The sequence below is a fragment of the Haematobia irritans genome, chromosome 3 (assembly GCF_050003625.1).
Source record: "Haematobia irritans isolate KBUSLIRL chromosome 3, ASM5000362v1, whole genome shotgun sequence".
NCBI lineage: Eukaryota > Metazoa > Arthropoda > Insecta > Diptera > Muscidae > Haematobia > Haematobia irritans.
In genome coordinates this window covers 80,075,840-80,096,141 of record NC_134399.1, presented here as the reverse complement: position 1 = coordinate 80,096,141, position 20,302 = coordinate 80,075,840, and the positions used below count along the sequence as shown (strand labels likewise).

Genomic DNA, 20,302 nt, shown 5'->3' with positions numbered 1-20,302 from the left:
TTAAATATATAGGAACATATTGGTCTTTATATATAGACAAATGTTCTGAGATATATTAGCTTCATCTTTTATTTATAAAAAAAAACTTTGGTTTATGTTCGATTACATTTTTTGTCTGTATTTTTCTTGTCTCGTAAGACCACCCCTATTTTGAAAAGGCCTGTTGATTATCTCAAAAAATTCACTTTCTTTTGTGTTGTAATTTCGTTAATTTAAAAAAATTGTTTGGACAACACCTGTAAATATAAGATTTTTAGGTTTCCCACATTTGTTTAGGGTTTTACCAAACCATAATTACTGTTAATTTGTGTTGTATAGTTAAAAATGTATGTTTTTTGCATATAATAAGCAAAAAAGTTGAATTGTTTATTTACTGCAAGTATTGAACAAAAACTTGTTGTTTATGTTGATGTTTCATCTTCTTTTCCATAAATCGATGCAAACGTCCATCCATTCATCCATCCATCCATCTATCTGGTAGTCTACCTTCGACATTTAACCATGTGTCATGGTATTGCTGTTTTTGTGTGTGCCACTTAAAAAGCTTTTTCGATTCATCTTCACTTCATCTCTTCTCAAGTGGGTGATATTTGCCATCTACGACGTTTATCATAGCACTTTGTGGCCTCTTAATGACCATACTTGGTTTGTTTTTTGCCTTGTTTCTTATTGTTGATGTTTTCCTTTTTGCTTGCTGTTATGCCTTTTTTGGTCTGAATGGTTTTCATGTCATGTGCTACTTTTCCTTTGGACTTATGTCTGGGCAGACTGTTGGCGGGATTCTTTCTTTTTCCGTTTCTGAGAAAGTGAAATAAGAAGAGATGTTTATTAATAATGTTGACTTGGGTAGGTTGTTGCATGAAAATATGTTGATAATATGAAATCGAAAGTTTCTCGTACCGCTAATGTTCCACCAAACAAAAAAAAAATCATTATTTTATAAGAGTAATGAAACAAGTTTTTGGGAGAAGTGGGTATTCCAAAAAGAAAATTAAATATGTTTAAAGGACTGGAAATATAATGAAATAGTGTATAGGGCCCATAAAAATTGATTAGTTTTTTAAATAAAACACAAATTAAATTAAACCGAATAAAATTAAATAAATCTGAAATAATTAATAAGATAATTAAATTAAATTAAATTTAGATGTAAGAAATTAATTTAAATTTATTAGCATTAAAACACCTTGAGTTTAATGGTTCCAATCAGAGTTTTGTGTCTAAAGCCTTTTTATTTAGTGTTTGTTGCTTAAGTCTTTTGTTTCAAATCCTTTGCCTTGCCAATACAATATCCACGAAACAATATTTCCATGTTTTTCAAAGCCAAATTTGAAAACTCGCAATACATTATAAATAAAAATTATATTTTACAGCTACCAAAACAACAATGATATAAATCCAAAGGAGAAAATATAATTTCATTAAATCACAAATCTACCGTCTTCCCCAAACATCTTCAACTGGAGCAATATTTAAGTTTAGAAGGACTCAGAAATATGATAAAATTTCGTTATAAACGTAAGGAGCCAACAAATATTGTTGGCTCCGCAGGAGATAAAACAAATGCCGGAAATAATTCTATAAACAACAATACTAATGGTCCAAATAAAATCAACAGCAATAATAATAGTAGTAGTAATACAAATACTTCAACAAAAATCGAAGAATCTAAAGAAAACTATAAACCTCTATCGATTATATCATTGCCGCCGTCGAAGACTAATAGCAATAGTAGTAATAGCTTAAAAGCATCTACCATGGCCTCACAGCTGGTTACCAGTGCTCCAATTAGCATTGTTAATTCCACAACACAAATGCTTCAGTATCCTCAACAATGTCAAATGGTATTTTCTATTAATGCTGCTGGCAGTGGAGGTGGTGGTGGTGGTACTCTACCACGAAGCACACCCAAAAAAATGAATATGGATCCTCGTGATGGTCATAAATCGGCTACATTAACACGACAATCCAATACCTTACAGAGTAATCGAAAGCTTATGCCATCTATGGCTAAAGTTGCCTCAACAGCGGAATTGACCAGTATGGGTCATGCAACACAGAAATACCATCATATTGTGGCTTCACAATCTTCGATAAGTAGTGGTATCATCTTAAGTCCTGAAAATATAGCAGAAAGAGATCGCTGTATTAATGCCGTCATTGTAAGTAAAGCATAAAAGAACTTTTGTATAAAGAAAATTTATAGATAAATCAAGGGCAATGCATTTTCTTTAATTATTTTTAAATATATCGATCTATAGTATATATGTACATTTATTTTCTAATTATTAATTATTCTGTGTTGTTTTTATTTGCGTTTTTTTTATATATAGGAACTTTTCCAGCAATTACAAACTAGTTCAGAGCCAGCTTTATGCCCTGAACCTTTGCGTCGTGCTTTGGCCTCTGGCCCTTTGGCTGGTCGTCGCTTCCCTTTGGGATGTTTAGGAGATGCTGCCGAATGTTTTGAACTTTTATTGCATCGTGTACATTCACATATTTCTTCAGATGATGGTGATGCTTGTGAATCACAAGCTTGCATTGCCCATAGACGTTTCGCTATGCGTGTTATAGAGCAAAGTGTTTGCAAATGTGGAGCCAACTCAGAACAATTGCCATTTACCCAGGTAAGTTTGTGATTTTCATATGTGACTATTGAGATATATTGAAAAAAAAAATACTTTTTGTTCGCTTAATAAATAGGGCATAAATAACAAATGGATAATGTAACTTAAACATTTTAAAAATAAAATAAAATGAAAATAATAAAATGCCAGATTAGATGAAGGTTGCATTTGGTACAATTTCAATCGGAACGAATGAAAAGTAATGAACTCTTACATAAAAAAAATTCCCGAAAGTTTTTCCAATTAAAATTTTAATTGAGTATTAAAAAATTTTCAATTAAAAATTTAATTGATTCAACAAATTTTTTAATCAATCACAAAAATTAATAGTATCAATTAATTTTTTAATTGATACTATCATTTCTGTGATTGAAGACATTTCAATTAAACATTAATTGGATCAATTAATTTCGTGATTGAATCAGAAAAAAATTTTGTGTGTAGCTGAGTATTGGTGCCATACGTCCCATACTTTTGCAAAGATTCAAGCTGATTTTAGTTTTATATTCCCATTTAAAAAAAAAAATTAAATTTTCTAAAATTTTCGTATTTGCTTCCTTCATACAGACAACAGAGAGCTGTGTCAAAGTTGAACCACATTAAAATAAATTCCCCTATAAACCTAAAGCAATTTTTGATTTCTTATGCTTCTTTAGTTTGGAACTTCATTAGACTTATAGTGATTTGTATTGAATATATACTATGCGCCTTAAGGATCAAACATTTAATATCCTTATTACGCTTGAAATGTAGGATCAATATAAATTAAATAGAACTCCATCTTCAAAGTTTGGTATTTCTATGTATTGTTATTTGAAAATTTTAAGCCAATTAAGATAATAGTTTTAAAACCATTTTTTTTAACTTGACTTTTATGAACTGATCTCCAGATCAATCATTTTAGGAGGTTATGTAATTTAAGATTAGTCAGGGTCTGAAAGCGTTTCCATAATCATCAAAAGATTAATGTTTAGTATTTGTTTAGATTAATGTTTAGTGTTGTTTAGTATTTTTAAGCATCATCAGGCAAATAATATGTTTTAGAAAAACAAGTATTGAGAGATTTGCTTAAAGTTTATTTTAACTTTTTCATTTATCGTTTATTTCAAACATACTTGTTCTCCTCCTTCCCCTAAGTTAAATATAGATTAAATCCATAATAAAAATTTTATATTAAACATAACCTGAAATGTTTACACCCCCCAAAAGATAACATATCGTTAAAAATATGTGTTTACAATTTTCTTGAATGAATTAGAAGCCTTAATGTTTTCTTTATTTTAACATATTGTGTATAACTTCAATAGTGATCAATATTTCCACCTACTCTGGAATTCAATCAATTTTAACATTTCCTATCTTTGAGAAACTCCACCATTTAGTAAATCACTAGTAATTAATCAAAAATTATTATCACATCATTAATCTTTAACTAAAATTAGTTGCTGGTTTAAATAATGTTGGAATTTTTTGATTAGACCTTTCCCAGTTTGTGTCTTAAATCTTTTGTTTTATATGTTTGGAATAATTAATTAGACTGTTATGGTGGTCCAATCAGTGAAAGCAAGCTAATAATATGCTAATGCATATTGATAAAAAGCCTCTCTGATTTCTTTGACATGGCAGAGAGTGGACATTAAACAAAAATCCAATTTAAAAAAGGCATAAAATATGACAATCTTTTCAAGCTAAAAGAAAGTGTGGCTTCAAAAAAATCTAAAAACAAGGAAATAAAAAAATGAGGTTTATTTTGTGAATAAAGTTTAAGTTTTAAGGGCAAGGAAAAAATTTAGACTTAAAACACACATTAAATTAAATAAATATACCACAGAAATCTTATTCCATTAAACCAACATAATTCTCTTCTAGTAAATTGGTTTATAAATCTTTTGTTTCTCTTAATCCAAAGCTCAGTCATTTAAAAAGTCATAAATCACTCCTACTCTACGGAGACATAAATTTAGCTGCCCTCACTTCAATGGAACAGGTTGAAATAACCAAGTTTAACACCTTCAGTGCAAAAACTAAACTAATGGCATTTACATGGTCAAATGCTGTCATAGTTTTTTAGGTGGCCAAGTATCGATATTTAAAGAAAAGGCAAAAACAACTTTTAAATAAATAATAATAATAAATAAATAAATACATCATCATGTAAATTACACTAAAGTCAGGTGAGCTAGCTTGGAATTTGGTTTCCATCCCCACTTTTATTATGCCCCCCATAGCCTAACGTCAGCCACAACTAAATAGCTTAAGGTAGCTACTCAGTCCATCTCATTTGTTACATGGCAATAATGTAGCATGAATGATTTTTCTTGTAAACCAATAACACATGTTATAGATCGTAAACAGAAACAAAAAAAAAAGTTTCTTAACAAAACCAACAACTGGTTATTTGGCTCTGAGTTAAATTTATAGTCACTTGGCGGCATTAAATTCTACATACAACTTTAGACTCTAGCTGTTATTTAGGTTATGGCTTTTTTATAGTTTTTTTTGTGTTCTATGTTAAACTAATTTTCAATTGAATTTATGTTTACTTTAGAAGTACTAGAAAAAAATTAAACTAGAATTTCAGGTAAATTTTAGATTTTTTCGCATATTTGTTTTTAAATATCAAAAGCTCACATTTCCAAACTTGTTATGAAATTTAATTGTAATGTCAAGAACACTTGAACACAACATTGTATGCTAAGAATATTTTTTTTTTGATTTTTATCATGTTTTCTTTGCATAAATCTTTTTGGCCAAATGTTCAAAAAGAGTTGCAGTAGATTTAAATTTGGAAATTAAATACATTAAACATGATTCTTATCTACGAATATAACACATAATGAAATTTGGTTGCTAATTAGTTTGGTTATAATTTATGAATATTGCTTGCATGGTTTTGTTGATTTATACTTATCACCATTAGCTAATAAAATAATTCACAAACAAAACATTTTGTCATTTATATTATTAGATAGCCGGATATCTACCAAAAATTTAACATACAAACTCAGAAATTCCTAATAAGGGGAGAAATGTAAGATGAGTATTTTCCATTTATATAGATTATTAGGAAGTTTTATCAAATGCCATAAAGAATGTATTTTAAATTTATAAATTAAAAGAATTTAGATTGCCTGAAATAAATCAAGCGGATCAACCACTCACATAAAATAAATCAACCTGGTAGCCATTCTTAAATCGTAGCAGCCCACATCTTTTAACACTTTTAAAATGGAAAAAGTCGTTTTTAGATTTTTAACATTGGTTAAATAAATTTTGGTTACAAAATTTCAAAAAACTTTTCGAATGGTGGTGTCAAATGAACTGCTTGTCTGTGTTATAAGTCAAAATTGTGAACATCTTAGGTTTTCCCTATTCCCTATCCCTATCGTGCTCTTGTACCACAATTCTAGTTGTTGTACAAAAAATACCATAACAAATCTGTAAATATTTCTACCATTTCCACTACGATAATCGGTTTATATTGAACCTTATTCGTTTTTATACCCTCCACCATAGGATGGGGGTATATTAACTTTGTCATTCCGTTTGTAACACATCGAAATATTGCTCTAAGACCCCATAAAGTATATATATTCTGGGTCGTTGTGAAATTCTGAGTCGATCTGAGCATGTCCGTCCGTCCGTCTTCCGAACGAAACAAGCTATCGACTTGAAACTTGGCACAAGTAGTTGTTATTGATGTAGGTCGGATAGTATTGCAAATGGGCCATATCGGACCACTTTTACGTATATATATCTATGTAGAAAAATTTCTAAAAGTTTTTCCTCCTTATAGAAAAATTTCCCAAACTTTTATTTCTAACAAAAATTGTACTTCTATAGTAAATTTTCTCAAAATTTTATTTGTATAGAACATTTTCTCAAAATTTTATTTTTAGAGATTTTTCTTAAAATTTTATTCCAATAGAAAATTTTGTCAAAATTTTATTTCTATAGAAAATTGTGTCAGCATTTAATTTCTACAGAAAATTTTGTCAAAATTTTATTTCCATAGAAAATTTTGCCAAAATTTTATTTCTTTAGAAAATTGTGCCATAATTTTTTTTCTATAGAAAATCTTCCCAAAAGTTTATTTCCATGGAAAATTTTCTCGTAATTTTATTTCTATAGAAAATTTTGCCAAAATATTATTTCTATAGAAAATTTTCTCAAAATATTATTTCTATATAGATCATTTTCTAAAAGTTTTATTTCTATATAGAACATTTTCTAAAATTTTTCTTCTTTATAGAAAATTTTCCCAAACTTTTATTTCAAACGAAAATTTTCTCAAAATTTTTTATAGCTATAGAAAATGTTCTAAAAATTCTATTTCTATAGAAATTTGCCTCAATATTTTATTTCTATAGAAGTTTTTCTCAAAATTTTATTTGCATAGAGCATTTGCTCAAATTTGTATCTCTAGAAATTTTTCTCAAAATTTTATTCCTATAGAAAATTTTGTCAAAATTGTATTTCTGTAGACAAAGTTCTCAAAATTTTATTTAAATAGAAAATTTTGTTTAATTTTTTTTCTATAGAAAATTTTCTATAGAAAACCGATCCTCAGATTTGGCTTGCATAGCCTCTTGGTGGAGCAAAATTCATCCGATCCGGTTGAAATTTGGTACATGGTGTTTGTAAAATTTGGTCCTCATCGGTTCATAATTATATATAGCCCCTATGTAAACCGATCCCCAGATTTCACCTCCGGAGCCTCATGGATGAGCAAAATTCATCCGATTCGGTTGAAATTTGGTACGTGGTGTTAGTATGTGGTCTCTAACAACCATGCAGGAATTGGTCCATATACGTCCATAATTATATGTGGCGCACATATAAATCGATCACCAGATTTGACCTCAGGAGCCCCTTGGAAGAGCAAAGTTCACCCGATCCGGTTGAAATTTGGTACGTGGTGAAATTTGGTACATTGCGCTAGTATATAGCCGCTAACAGCCATGCAAAAATTGGTCCGTATCGGTATATAGTTATATATAGCCGATCCCCAAAAATAATCTTCCAAAATTTTATTCCTATGGAAAATGTTGTCAAAATTTTATTACTATAGAAAATTTTGTCAAAATTTTATTTCTATAGAAAATTTTGTCAAACTGAATTATATACGTATTTAATTATACACCGTATGGACTAACTTACAATTGAGAAGACGGTGTTAAGAAGTTTTAAGATACCTTGCCATCGGCAGGTGTTAGCGCAACCCAATTAATTCGATTGTGGATGAGTCTTTAGTACAAGTTTCTATGCAATCCATGGTGGGCGGTACATAAGATTCGGCCTGGTCGATCTTACGGCCGTCTATACTTGTTTTGTTTTTGGTTTGTTTTTTTTTTTTTTAATTTTCAATGGTAAACAGGTTTATAAGTCTTGTCTGTACTAAATCCCTATGATTATATTTGCAAATTGAAATTGTTCCCTTATATTAAATTTATCTAAAACTAATATTGGACTATTCGCTTAACTTCTTCTTAAGTTCCTAGATAAAAGCTGATTTATTTAAATGCAATCATCATAATATATCGATACAGTTTCAGATACATCTCCCTGTCTGCCCATAGACTAATATCAAAACTCTCAATAGACAACATCAGGACAGGACCCTTCCTTGATTAAGTTACAGAAACAGCCCATTGTGATGCACAATAATTGGAAATAACTTTTGAAAATAGGCTTTGCCAAATTTTTTATCCTTGCCATATGAAATGAAAAGAGGTAATTCGGGATATTTCAGGCTCACTTAGTCCATTGTGATAACGTTTTTAGGCGTGGACCTGAAAAGGTTGCTAAAATATATTGCTCTGGCCTGTACTATCTAGTCAATACTATCTTATTGTCAACGCTTTTTTTATTGAGAAACTATCGTTTCAAAGAGATTGATTGAGTTATACGACTTTCTTTATATTTCATATATATGCAGAGGAGAAAAATATGATTTGATTGATCATTATTCTTGGGATTTTAGAGTTTTATCCGTTAGGTAAATTTGCCATTAACACCATGCAAATTTGAAATCTGAATTTCATATATCAAACAATAGTAAAGAAAATAAACAATGATATAAGCAATAATTGAGTTATAAAAGAAAATAAAAATCAAGTAGGCACCGCTCTTTTTCGAAAGCCAAAGACAAATAGAGCTGTTTTCTGCCAAACGAAAATATATCACAAACAAAAACAACATATTATATTGCCATTATATTTTCTTTGGCCATAATTGTACAATCACTATAGATAAATATCGAGACTGTTTGGTTTTTATGAATAAAAAACGAGAAAAAACTTGCAAATATGGTTATGAAAACAAAAGACTTAAGAAACAAACTTGATTTGCAAACAATCTTGTATTGATTCAGCACACCCTATTTGATTGCTTTAAAATCTACTACTGTCGGGATTTCTTTCTTTAAGAAACAATTGAAATTAGCTTTTTTCTTGTTTGCTGACAACAGAGGGTAGTTTGTAAATACATATTAATTTATATACATATGTATATCATTACAATAATTGGAAACAAAGTGATTAGTTTACCAATATGATATTTTGCATAAATCACATTATTGCATTAAATAAGATAACACCCATTCACCGTTGAAATTATCAACACAATCATCTGACGTCATTATCGGTGTATGTATATAAAAATCTCAAAATTAATGTGTTAACATAACACCCCAACATATAGTGATTGAATAGCAATTTAGGTGACAATTTTGAGATTAATAAACTATAATTAAAAGCCAACAGAGGCTTAGATACTAAATGATTTCATCATTCATTAATTAATATAGGCTTCTATTGGGCCACAAATATGTGCCTTAACTAAACAACCCACTACTATGAGAAATTTCCAACAGTAGTAGGTTGTATATGCTAATAAATCAGCACGTGTTTCTTAAACACGGTTTTCTTGAATTCTGGCCTCTGAGTGGGCGTTTAAATTTCCGGCGTTTAACAAAAAGTTCATTAACGTATCACAAATCGAAATGCTCTGATTAAATTGTTGGCAATTGGAAATGCTTTAACTGCTACCTAATATGGTGAAGCAACACTTGTCATCGGCGTCTGGGGGTTTACGGTGGCCATTGGCTATTAAAGTATTCGTCAATGAACCCACACTTGAGTTTAACTTTATTAATCATAATCGTGTTTTTGTTTTCTTTCAGATGGTCCATTATGTATCGGCTTCGGCATTGACTTCACAAAATTCATTGGCTTTGCAAAATCATCAACAATTGACTTTTGGTCAATTACTAAGGGCTGCTGGAAATATGGGCGACATACGTGATTGTCCGGTAAGTAAAAATTACTAATTTAAATGGCATTAAAGAAAATAATTTACCGTACTTAAATAAATTTATTATAGAAATAAAATAAAATCGTTTCTAAACTTCTCTTCTCTTTGCAGAGTTCTTGTGGTGCTAAAATTGGCATTTGCCGAGCCTTACTCAATCGCCCCGATGTTGTCTCCATAGGCATTGTATGGGATTCGGAGAGACCTGCAGCAGATCAAGTACATTCAGTATTGAAAGCTGTTGGAACCAATCTGAGGTTGTCAGATGTTTTCCATCAGGTCTCAGAACAACGATGGGCCCAAACAGTTCAACATGAACTGGTGGGCATTGTGTCATACTATGGCAAACACTACACCACCTTCTTCTTCCATACCAAATTAAAGGTTTGGGTTTATTTCGATGATGCCAACGTTAAAGAGGTGAATTTTATTGGAAATTCCTTTTTATTTAAGATGCCATATTAAATGATTTTTGTTCTCTCTTAGGTTGGCCCTCATTGGGAAGGTGTGGTAGATAAATGTAGCCGTGGTCGTTATCAGCCTCTATTACTTCTCTACGCTGTACCCCAACCCCAGCAAACACCGCACGCCACTAATGGACCTACACAACAAATGTCTTCGGCCCAATATATGCAAGAATTGGCCAACAATTCACAATCACCAGCAATACGCCGAGCTGTAACACCCAGCCCTGAAAAGCCTCAAATGGGCAATACCAGACGAGCCATTACACCAACTCCTTTGCGCATGCCTAATGATTATCAAAATCTGAGTATAATACAGAAGAATATATTCCCAGCTGGAGGTGTGGGTCAGCAACAGTCACAGGCATCGGAGAATCAAGGACCCATGATGAATACCGACGAAACGGATTCTTATATAAGCCGTAAAACTGTGGAACATGTCCTCAATGCCCAATATCAAAATTTGAGTATAATTCAAGATAAAATCTTTCCACAAGATGAAAAGGATGTGGTTGCTTTGAATAATTATCAACAGCGTAAATCCTTGGAAGCAGTCCTCAATGCCCAATTGGCACGCAAACATCAACAACATTTGCAATTACAAAGATCCCACAGTGCTGAATCAGGTCATGTGTCTGGATCTTCAGCCTCGTCGACAACATCATCGACCAATAGTTCTTCGCCACCCAGTGATGGTCTTACTATACCCGAACACTTAAATCAACCCAGACGCCGTGATTCGGGTAACTGGTCTGGAGATCGTAACTCTGCAAGTTCCGCTTCCTCAACCACTCTTGATAATCCCTATCTGTATATGGTGGGAAAACGTTCTGGGGCTGCGGTGCCTCAATCTCCCACCCGTAATGGTTTGCCTTATGATCCAGGCTATGATTCATTTTCATTGAGTTCCACCGATTCATATCCACCCAAACATCCTTTAAACCCTCAATTAGCAAAGATCCCAGAATCCTCACCTTCTGTGGTCCTTACTGGAGATTGTGAAAAGTTATGCCATGAAGCTGACCAACTGCTAGAGAAATCACGAATTCTTGAAGAATCTCATGACTTGGAGACGGCTTTGGTGTTATGTAATGCTGCTGCTGGTAGAGCTCGAGCAGCCATGGATGCTCCCTACAGCAATCCTCATACCATGACATTTGCCCGCATGAAACACAACACTTGTGTGATGCGAGCTAGATCCTTGCATCGTCGCATATTATTGGAGAAAGGTGCCGAAATGGATGCTATGCCCGAAATGAAGCATATGCGGGAGGGCAGTACTAGCAGTGTCATCAAACATGTACGCCAGAATAGCAAAGACAAAACTCTGGATGGTAACACGAATGCCGGAAGCAATAGTAATTCACCAGCTGCTAATAATCCCAACAAATCCATTGAGATCTATGCCACCTTACCCAAGAAGAAGAGTCCTCTCAAAGCTTTGGTCTCCGCCTCCTTGGCTTCCAACGACACCGACAACATTGAGTATGACCAGACCCAGGTCACTACAAAACCTGAAAGGGAAAGTCGGTCCCTCTTTGGTCGTAGCAGCAGTAAACAGGAGAAGGACAAAAGAAGCCGTAGTGAAGACCGTAATAAAATCAGCCGGGAATTTTCCCTAACCGAAACACTATTGGTCAATGCTAAAGACACTTTAAAGAAACACAAGGAGGATAAGGATGAGAAGAAGGAAAAGGATAAAAATGGTAAAAAGCAGCACAAAATACGACGCAAGTTGTTAATGGGTGGATTGATACGTCGGAAAAATCGTTCCATGCCCGATTTGACCGAGGCTGGAGATGAAGCCAACAGTAATCAACAGACGGCAGTAAATCCACCTTCTCTCACTAGCTCGGTAGATGACTCCGTAGTGGGATTGCAGCATAGCAATTCGATGAGTGGTTATATATCTGAAGGTCATTTGGATTATCGTGAAAATTCTGGTGCCACCAATGGAGTGAATGCTAATCCTAATTTAGAACGCAGTAAATTGATGCGCAAGAGTTTCCATGGTAGTGGACGTCAATTGACCGTCGTGGCTAAGGTTCAACCTCCACCACCACCAATGCGGACATCTTCAACCTTGACTCAACAACAGTTGCAGCAACAATTGGCCTTGCAACAACAGCAAGATGCTGCTCTCATGCAACATTTCCATCATGAGGCCACTCTTTCCAATCTATCCGCTATGAGTTCCAACACCTCAATAAGTGAGGATTCATGCCAGACTATCATAACCACCTGCGCTCAAGTTCATTCTGAACAGAGCCCTCTGACTAAGGAACAGCTCTATCAACAATCGTATCGCGCATCCACTGAACAGGGTACTGATGAAGTAGATACCCTACCCCCACATCAACATACGAGGCAAGATTCGCAAGATTTCCCTCCACCACCACCACCCTTAGAACTGCCACCTTACCCAAGCCCACCACACAGTGTAAGTCACTCACGCCAAGCCAGTGAAGATTTCCCACCTCCACCACCGGAGATTGATATGGAACCCTTGAACCAACAAATCAATCAAATTCAGGCTCTGGAAGCAGCCAATAAACAACAGCAGCAACAGAGGACTTTGGAGTCAATGGAAGGTACCACGAGTATTTTGGCCCAACTGCAGCAGAGACAGCATTTATTGAAGATGCGCAAAGAGCATGGTAACACTCCTACCTTTATGCAAGGTACTCAGAACGAGAACTCCTGGCTAAGGGAATTACAATCGAAACAATTGCAACGACAACAAGATCTCACTAATGTTCAGTCCATTGCACAACGTTATGAGCAACACCAACAACAGTCACCGAGTCCCATGAGAGCATTTGGTTCTCAAGAACTGCTGAATGTGAAGTCGCAACCAAATCGTAATGGGGTGTTGGCACAAGCGAAACCAGATAGTGATGAGGTCGATTGTTTGCCACAAAGGCCTCCTCTACCACCACAAGCTTTGCAACAAAGGCAACAGTTGCAACAGCAACAACAACAACAACAAATGGCCTCGATTTTGCCTAAGCCCAAATATGACATTTCTCAAACTCAAATTGCCGAGGAAATTCGTGAGGTGGAACTCCTCAACAATATGGTACAACAAACACTCAACAGCAATGCAACACCAGGTACTCCCAATAGCAACAATAATGGAGCTCCTAGAAGAGTTAAGAAGAAGAGTGTTTCCTTTTGTGATCAGGTTATTCTGGTGGCAACGGCGGACAACGAAGAAGATGATGATTTTATACCCAATCCCATTTTGGAACGTGTCCTGAGAACAGCCCAAAGCCCCAATGATAAAGTGACAGCACAAATGATTCAGCAACAACAGCAGAATGTTATGAGGCTACAAACAGAGGCACCCACTAGAGCAGTCGCGTCACAGCAACAGCAGCATATGCCTGGTATGCAACAGCATGCAACAATGCATCAGCAACAAATGGCTCAACCATCACCATTGTTGGGAGCTGAGAGGCGAACGCCACAACTTTCTGGTCCCCAGGATATGCAACGTTATGTGCAATTGCAAAGACCTCAATTGGAGGCTTTGAGACAACAACAAATTCAACAGCAGCAGCAGCAACAACAGTTGCAACACCAACATCAGCAAATGCAACAGAAATCCCATCTGCCACCTGGCCAAGTGTACACACCCATCCAAGACATTTATCGCCTGCAGCAGCAACAACAACAACAGCAGCAACAGCTGGCTGCAAGCAATACCATGTCATCCCATCTCAACGAAACATCCGCCCAAAATCCTATGCATCCTCGCACAAGTATGAGCGGCATCGCTAATGTTGCCGCGTCGCAACATATGCAGATGTTGGCAACACATACACAAAATCAACACCAACAACAATCTGGCAACCATGTCCAACAGCAACATCAACTGCCACACAATTATTCTTTACCCAGAGTACCAAACACACAACCACCTGCCAATTATTTCCCAGGTATCGCTGGACTGGAACAACCACCACCATCGGCAGCCCAACAGCATATTCCCTCACCCTATCAAAGAGTACCCATGCCTCATGGTTATACGGGTCTCTCTGATCCCCAATTCAATCGTCCATCTCATCAATTGAATCCACAAAATCCTGCCATTATACATCCTGGAAATAATCCTTATATGCCCATACCTCCCAATTCCCAAATAGTGCAGCAAAATCAACCGGTTAAAGCAAAAAAGGTAAGCTTTGAACCTGGTACCAAAGGAGATGCTAGTGAAACGAACACACTTCAGCCTAAAAGTATGCTGCAACAGCATGGACTACCTTTACCCGCCCAACAAGCTGCTGCATCCAATGGTCTACCCCCACCGAACGCGGCCAATGATAGCAGCAATGTTAACGTTACTGCCATACCCACACGTGTCTACAACAATGCCATTGTAAAAGCTTCAGCTAAAGCTTCTGAGTGTAATTTATGTCGCAAGCGTCATGTTATTGCGCCCCAACAGTACTGTACCAATTGTGAATACTATTTGAAGATGTTAAATAATCGCAGATAGACCGATGGAGAAAGCTTTCAAGAAAGCTTTCATAGCTTTGGAATTATCCAATTGGAAATGCTGAACATACTCAAGAAGTGATAAAAAGCATACTAAGGCATTGCTTTGCATTTTTTTTTCGATGAAACCGAAAGCATTTCTTTATTTTTTATTTGTAATTTTATACTTTAGCCTTTAAGCTTTGAAAATTTAAGTTTTATTCTAGAAATGTAAGAATTTTGAAAAGAATCTCATATGACGCTAGTATCATGCTATTTTTACATAATTCCCCACACACACATATATATAGACATAGAATTTCATACATATGTAAATAATGTACATATGTAGAGCACACAAAAAAAGGTAAGTATTACTATTTTTGCGTTAAACTTGAAAATTTCTTCATGTGATATTTTTCTGTTAAACGTTAAATTTGTTTTTGATTTTGGCATTACATTTATTTATCCACTATCTTTCCCGATGTGGCCTTGGAATTCCATTCCCATTGTTTAGATATTAAGCTTTGAAAGCCTGCTATGCATGCTTTTTATATGCTTCGGTTGCTGCCGCTTTATTAATTAGGAACTAAATCTTCCTTTCCCCGTTTCATTTTCTAAGAGCTTCCCTTCTACATAAAAATGCCTTTTATTAGTTAAACATTGTCCAACAATGTCAATCCTTCTTAGATACTTAAAAAAATACATATAATTTTTATCGTTAAATGTCTATTTAAAATTTATTTACAAACATATTTACCATAAGCTATTATTTACAATTTATTTTTAAATTAAATTCTAAGTTATTTTAATTGTCAATTGTATTTTTTATACCTATTGATTTAATTTTACAATTTATAACGTTTTTTATCCTTCAACACTTTTACAGAAAGAGAAAAGATGACCCTGAAAAGAATGAGTGAAAAAAGTAAGAAAAAGAGATGCTCGATCATCCACCCGCTAGAAAAGAGAGAGAAAGAGGAAGAAACGTAAATATTAAAAATAAATAAAATATTCCTTTTACAGATAAAAAAAAAAATTAAAAATTATTGTGTTTTATTTATGGATTGTATGTTTTGGGAAGCCCAAGGGAATGGTTTTCAAGAATTTAGAGATAAACTTAAACTTTTGAAAAGTATTGTCTCACTACACTGAAGAACTATTGACCTAATACGAAAGATTGCAAACTAAGTTTGAGGACAAAAAAATTGCATAGCTTTGTTTAGTGTAAAATTTTTGATTTAAAGGCGGTTCATAACTTGTGATTCACTTTTCTATGCCCACCACCATAGGATGGTGATGGGGGTATAATAAAATTGACATTCCACACATCGAAATATCGATTTCCCATTATATATTGTTGATCAGGGAAAAATTCTGATCGTTGACCTAACGATCAGAATTTTTCTGACTGTCTGTCGGTAGTTTGTACACTCAAAAAAAAAAGCATTACCGTTTCCAAAGAATTTGTCTTTTTTTTGAAGTGAGGATACATTTTAGACCCAATTCTCTTTCAAAATTGTTCTTTATTCTAGGACAGAAATTTTTTATAGGGCTTTGCTCAAATAAATTTGACAAACATTCTTTTCCTTTGTTGGTTAAGCTACACTTGTAGTTTAGTCAATGCATGGTTTTAAGCTGAGATAAAAAAACAACAACAACAATGATTAAAGAAAAACAAAACCAACAATAACAAAACAAAACGAATGAAAAAAAGAGGAAGCACGCTCAAAATAAACCCAGCCAACTGCACTCAAATCGATGATTTGACGGTGGCAAAGGAAAAGAGATATGTTTGTACGAATTTATTTTGGCATAAGACGGCTATCATTTAAAACCTTTTTTCGGAAGGTTCAAGTGTGGTTTACTTTTGGGTTTAGTAAACTGCCTGAATTTATTCTGATAATTGGTTGGTTGGTAGTTTTGCTGCAAGTAGAGGATGCTGATGAGGAATGTGGTAATTCCGAAACGTGCGCCCATCCAACCATCTTGCAGTCTATAGGGCTTTGGTTAAGCTACACTCGTAGTATAGTCAATGCATGGTTTTAAGCTGAGATCAAAAAACAACAATAATGATTTTGACAAAATTTTCTATAGAAATAAAGTTTTGACAAAATTTTCTATAGAAATGACATTTTAACAAAATTTTCTATAGAAATAAAATTTTAACAAAATTTTCCATTAAAATAAAGTTTTGACAAAATTTTCTATAGAAATGAAATTTTAACAAAATTTTCTATAGAAATAAAATTTTAACAAAATTTTCTATTGAAATAAAATTTTGACAAAATTTTCTATAGAAATAAAATTTTGGTAGATTATTTTTGGCTCGAGTGGCAACCATGATTATGAACCGATATGGACCAATTTTTGTGTGATTGGGGATGGGCTATATATAACTATAGACCGTTACGGATCAATTTTTGTATGGTTGTTAGCGGCCATATTCTAACACCACGTTCCAAATTTGAACCGGATCGGATGAATTTTGCTCCCTCAAGAGGCTCCGGAGGTCAAATCTGGAGAACGGTTTATATGGGGGCTTTATATAATTATGGACCGATATGGACCAATTCTGGAACGGTTGTTAGAGACCATATACCTAATTTCAGCCGGATCGGATGAAATTTGCTTCTCTTTGAGCCTCCGCAAGGCTCAAAGAGAAGCAAAAATGGGGGCTATATATAATTATGGACCAATTTGGACCAATTTTTGCATGGTCGTTAGAGATCATATACTTACACCATGTATCAAATTTCAGCCGGATCGAATGAAATTTGCTTCTCTGTGAGGCTCCGCTAGCCAAATCTGGGGATCGGTTTATATGGGGGCGATATATAATTATGGACCGATGTGGTCCAATTTTGGCATGATTGTTAGAGACCATATACCAAAACCATGTACCAAATTTCAGCCGGATCGGGTGAAATTTGCTACTCTTTGAGGCTCCGCAAGCCCAATCTGGTGATCGGTGTATATAGGGGCTATATATAATTATGGATCGACGTGGACCAATTTTTGCACGGTTTTTAGAGACCATATACCAACACCATGTACCAAATTTCAGCCGGATCGGATGTAATATATTTCTCTTAGAGGCTCCGCAAGCCAAATCCGACCTACATCAATAACAACTACTTGTGCCAAGTTTCAAGTCGATAGCTTGTTTCGTTCGGAAGTTAGCGTGATTTCAACAGACGGACGGACGGACATGCTCAGATCGACCCAGAATTTCACCACGACCAAGAATATATATACTTTATGGGGTCTTAGAGCAATATTTCGATGTGTTACAAACGGAATGACAAAGTTAGTATACCCCCATCCTATGGTGGAGGGTATAAACATTTATTTATAAATTTCTGATGTGTTTACTATACGCATATATTTATTATAGGCATACATTTTTCGTAGAGTTGAATTTATTATTTATTGAATCATTGTTATGAAATTTATACGTTGTACCAACTGTTATTATATAAAAAATAATAACTAATCTCATCTTACTTTGGCTTAAAAACAATGCGCCATAAAGCATACTTTGCTGCTTAAAGCTAATATTATATTATTGGGATGTCTTCATAACAGTTTGCTAATCATGAGATCCTTAAGGTATACCACATATATATACTTTTTCCAATTTATTGCTAGCTATTTGTTGGCAATTCAGTAGTTACAAACTAATTGAATTGGTTATGTAAGGATCCTCAGAGAGTAGCAAATACAAGAAAACGAAACTGTGAAGTGAAACTGTTTCAGCAGGTAGCAGTCATGAGGAAAGATTTTTTAATTCTTTCCTCTTTGATATCCATATTGCGAGAAACTTTTGGTTTATCTGGCAAGCGGAAATTTGTTCAAGGATTACTGATACAGGTGATCTATTTGATGATACAGGTGATCTATTTAAAACCGAAACTTTTTAATAACATTGATTGACTAGGTTACTATATTTGATAAAAATGTTTGACGTTCATAACATCGTAAGGCCTCTAAACTATATCTTACTTTATATACGTCCAAAATGCTTCAAATGTTTGAGAATTTGAAATTGTATTATACTGATCGATAGAATTATTGTACACCGCTAGCCACTAATTTTTTCCCATTTGACGAGTTACGGATACAGCACACAACTTCCCACTAATGTTGGTTTGTGGACACGAAAGTTGTCAATATGACAAAAAAAAATCTATATTTCTACACTACGGGCAAATGATACAAATTGAAAATGAAAGCTATGGATGAGGTTATGACATACCAGGGGAACTAGAATCTGTTGATATGCCATTAGTCATCTGCGAGCTCATACTGCTTAATCCTAAACAGTTATATCTTTCGCCAAAATGACGACGCGTAGTTTCATTCGAGATCTACAATGCATTTTGGTCGATTAGGAAATGATAAATTTAAGTTATAGTAATTCAAGCATTTTCTGATTTTTTTCTACTAATTAAAAACAAATTCTACAATTAACTATGAACACAATTGCTGTAGAGGTTATTTTATTAAAAAAAGCTAATTTTGAAGAACAAAAACAAACATATTAATTTAAAAAACATGATTCCTGAAAGATTCCAAAATATTTAATAATAATAAAAACAAGTATATACAGCAGTAAGTTCGGCCGGGCCGAATCTTAAATACCCACCACCATGAATCAAATATAATAGCTTTCTTAGAAAGCTCTTCGTCGTAGCGGGTTACTTGATAATATATAGAATTTCAGGGGGTTTTATGACAGATATTCTCCCAAGCAGATCGGATCAACCCGTGTGCTCTCCGAAGATACATTTAAAGATTCTACCTATGAAGACTAAATCAGATTCTGGATTTATAAGAACCATTTTTATACGTTCCAGGAGGGTATATTAACTTTGTCATTCCGTTTGTAACACATCGAAATATTTCTCTAAGACCCCACAAAGTACATATATATTCTGGGTCGTGGTGAAATTCTGACTCGATCTAAGCATGTCCGTCCGTCTGTTGAAATCACGCTAACTTCCGAACGAAACAAGCTATCGACTTGAAACTTGGCACAAGTAGTTGCTATTGATGTAGGTCGGATGGTATTGCAAATGGGCCATATCGGACCACTTTTACGTATAGCTCCCATATAAACCGACGCTCAGATTTGGCTTGCGGAACCTCTTGGAGGAGCAAAATTCATCCGGTCCAGTTGAAAGGTGGTACATAGTATTAGAATATGATATCTCACAACCATGCAAAAATTAGTCCACATCGGTCCATAATTATATATAGCCCCTATATAAACCGATCCCCAGAGTTGGCTTGCGGAGCCTCTAATAGAAGCAAATTTCTTCCGATCCCCAGAGTTGGCTTGCGGAGCCTCTAATAGAAGCAAATTTCTTCCGATCCGGCTGAAATTTGGTACATGGTGTTAGTATATGGTCTTTAACA

At 34.4% G+C, this 20,302-nt stretch overlaps 1 protein-coding gene and 1 long non-coding RNA gene across 4 annotated transcripts in view; one reads left to right on the top strand and one right to left on the bottom strand.

The window, feature by feature from the left end:
* ec (ubiquitin specific peptidase echinus) overlaps window positions 1–15,927 on the top strand; it is a 275,945-nt gene extending 260,018 nt beyond the window's left edge. For 2 of the 3 annotated variants that reach the window (XM_075298694.1, XM_075298695.1), the window contains 4 exons: window positions 2,334–2,627; window positions 9,811–9,939; window positions 10,053–10,358; window positions 10,425–15,927. In XM_075298694.1, coding sequence (XP_075154809.1) covers window positions 2,334–2,627; window positions 9,811–9,939; window positions 10,053–10,358; window positions 10,425–14,903 — 5,208 coding nt within the window. In that variant the 3' untranslated portion in view covers window positions 14,904–15,927. Of the gene's footprint in view, window positions 1–1,373; window positions 2,163–2,333; window positions 2,628–9,810; window positions 9,940–10,052; window positions 10,359–10,424 lie in introns of all 3 variants that reach the window. The other variant, XM_075298693.1, reaches the window with a different exon arrangement.
* The window catches only part of LOC142228300 (uncharacterized), a 99,458-nt gene continuing 79,483 nt past the window's right edge, over window positions 328–20,302 (bottom strand). Inside the window, exon 2 of the long non-coding RNA XR_012720126.1 lies at window positions 328–798. This is a non-coding gene — a long non-coding RNA (uncharacterized LOC142228300). The remainder of the gene's footprint in view (window positions 799–20,302) is intronic.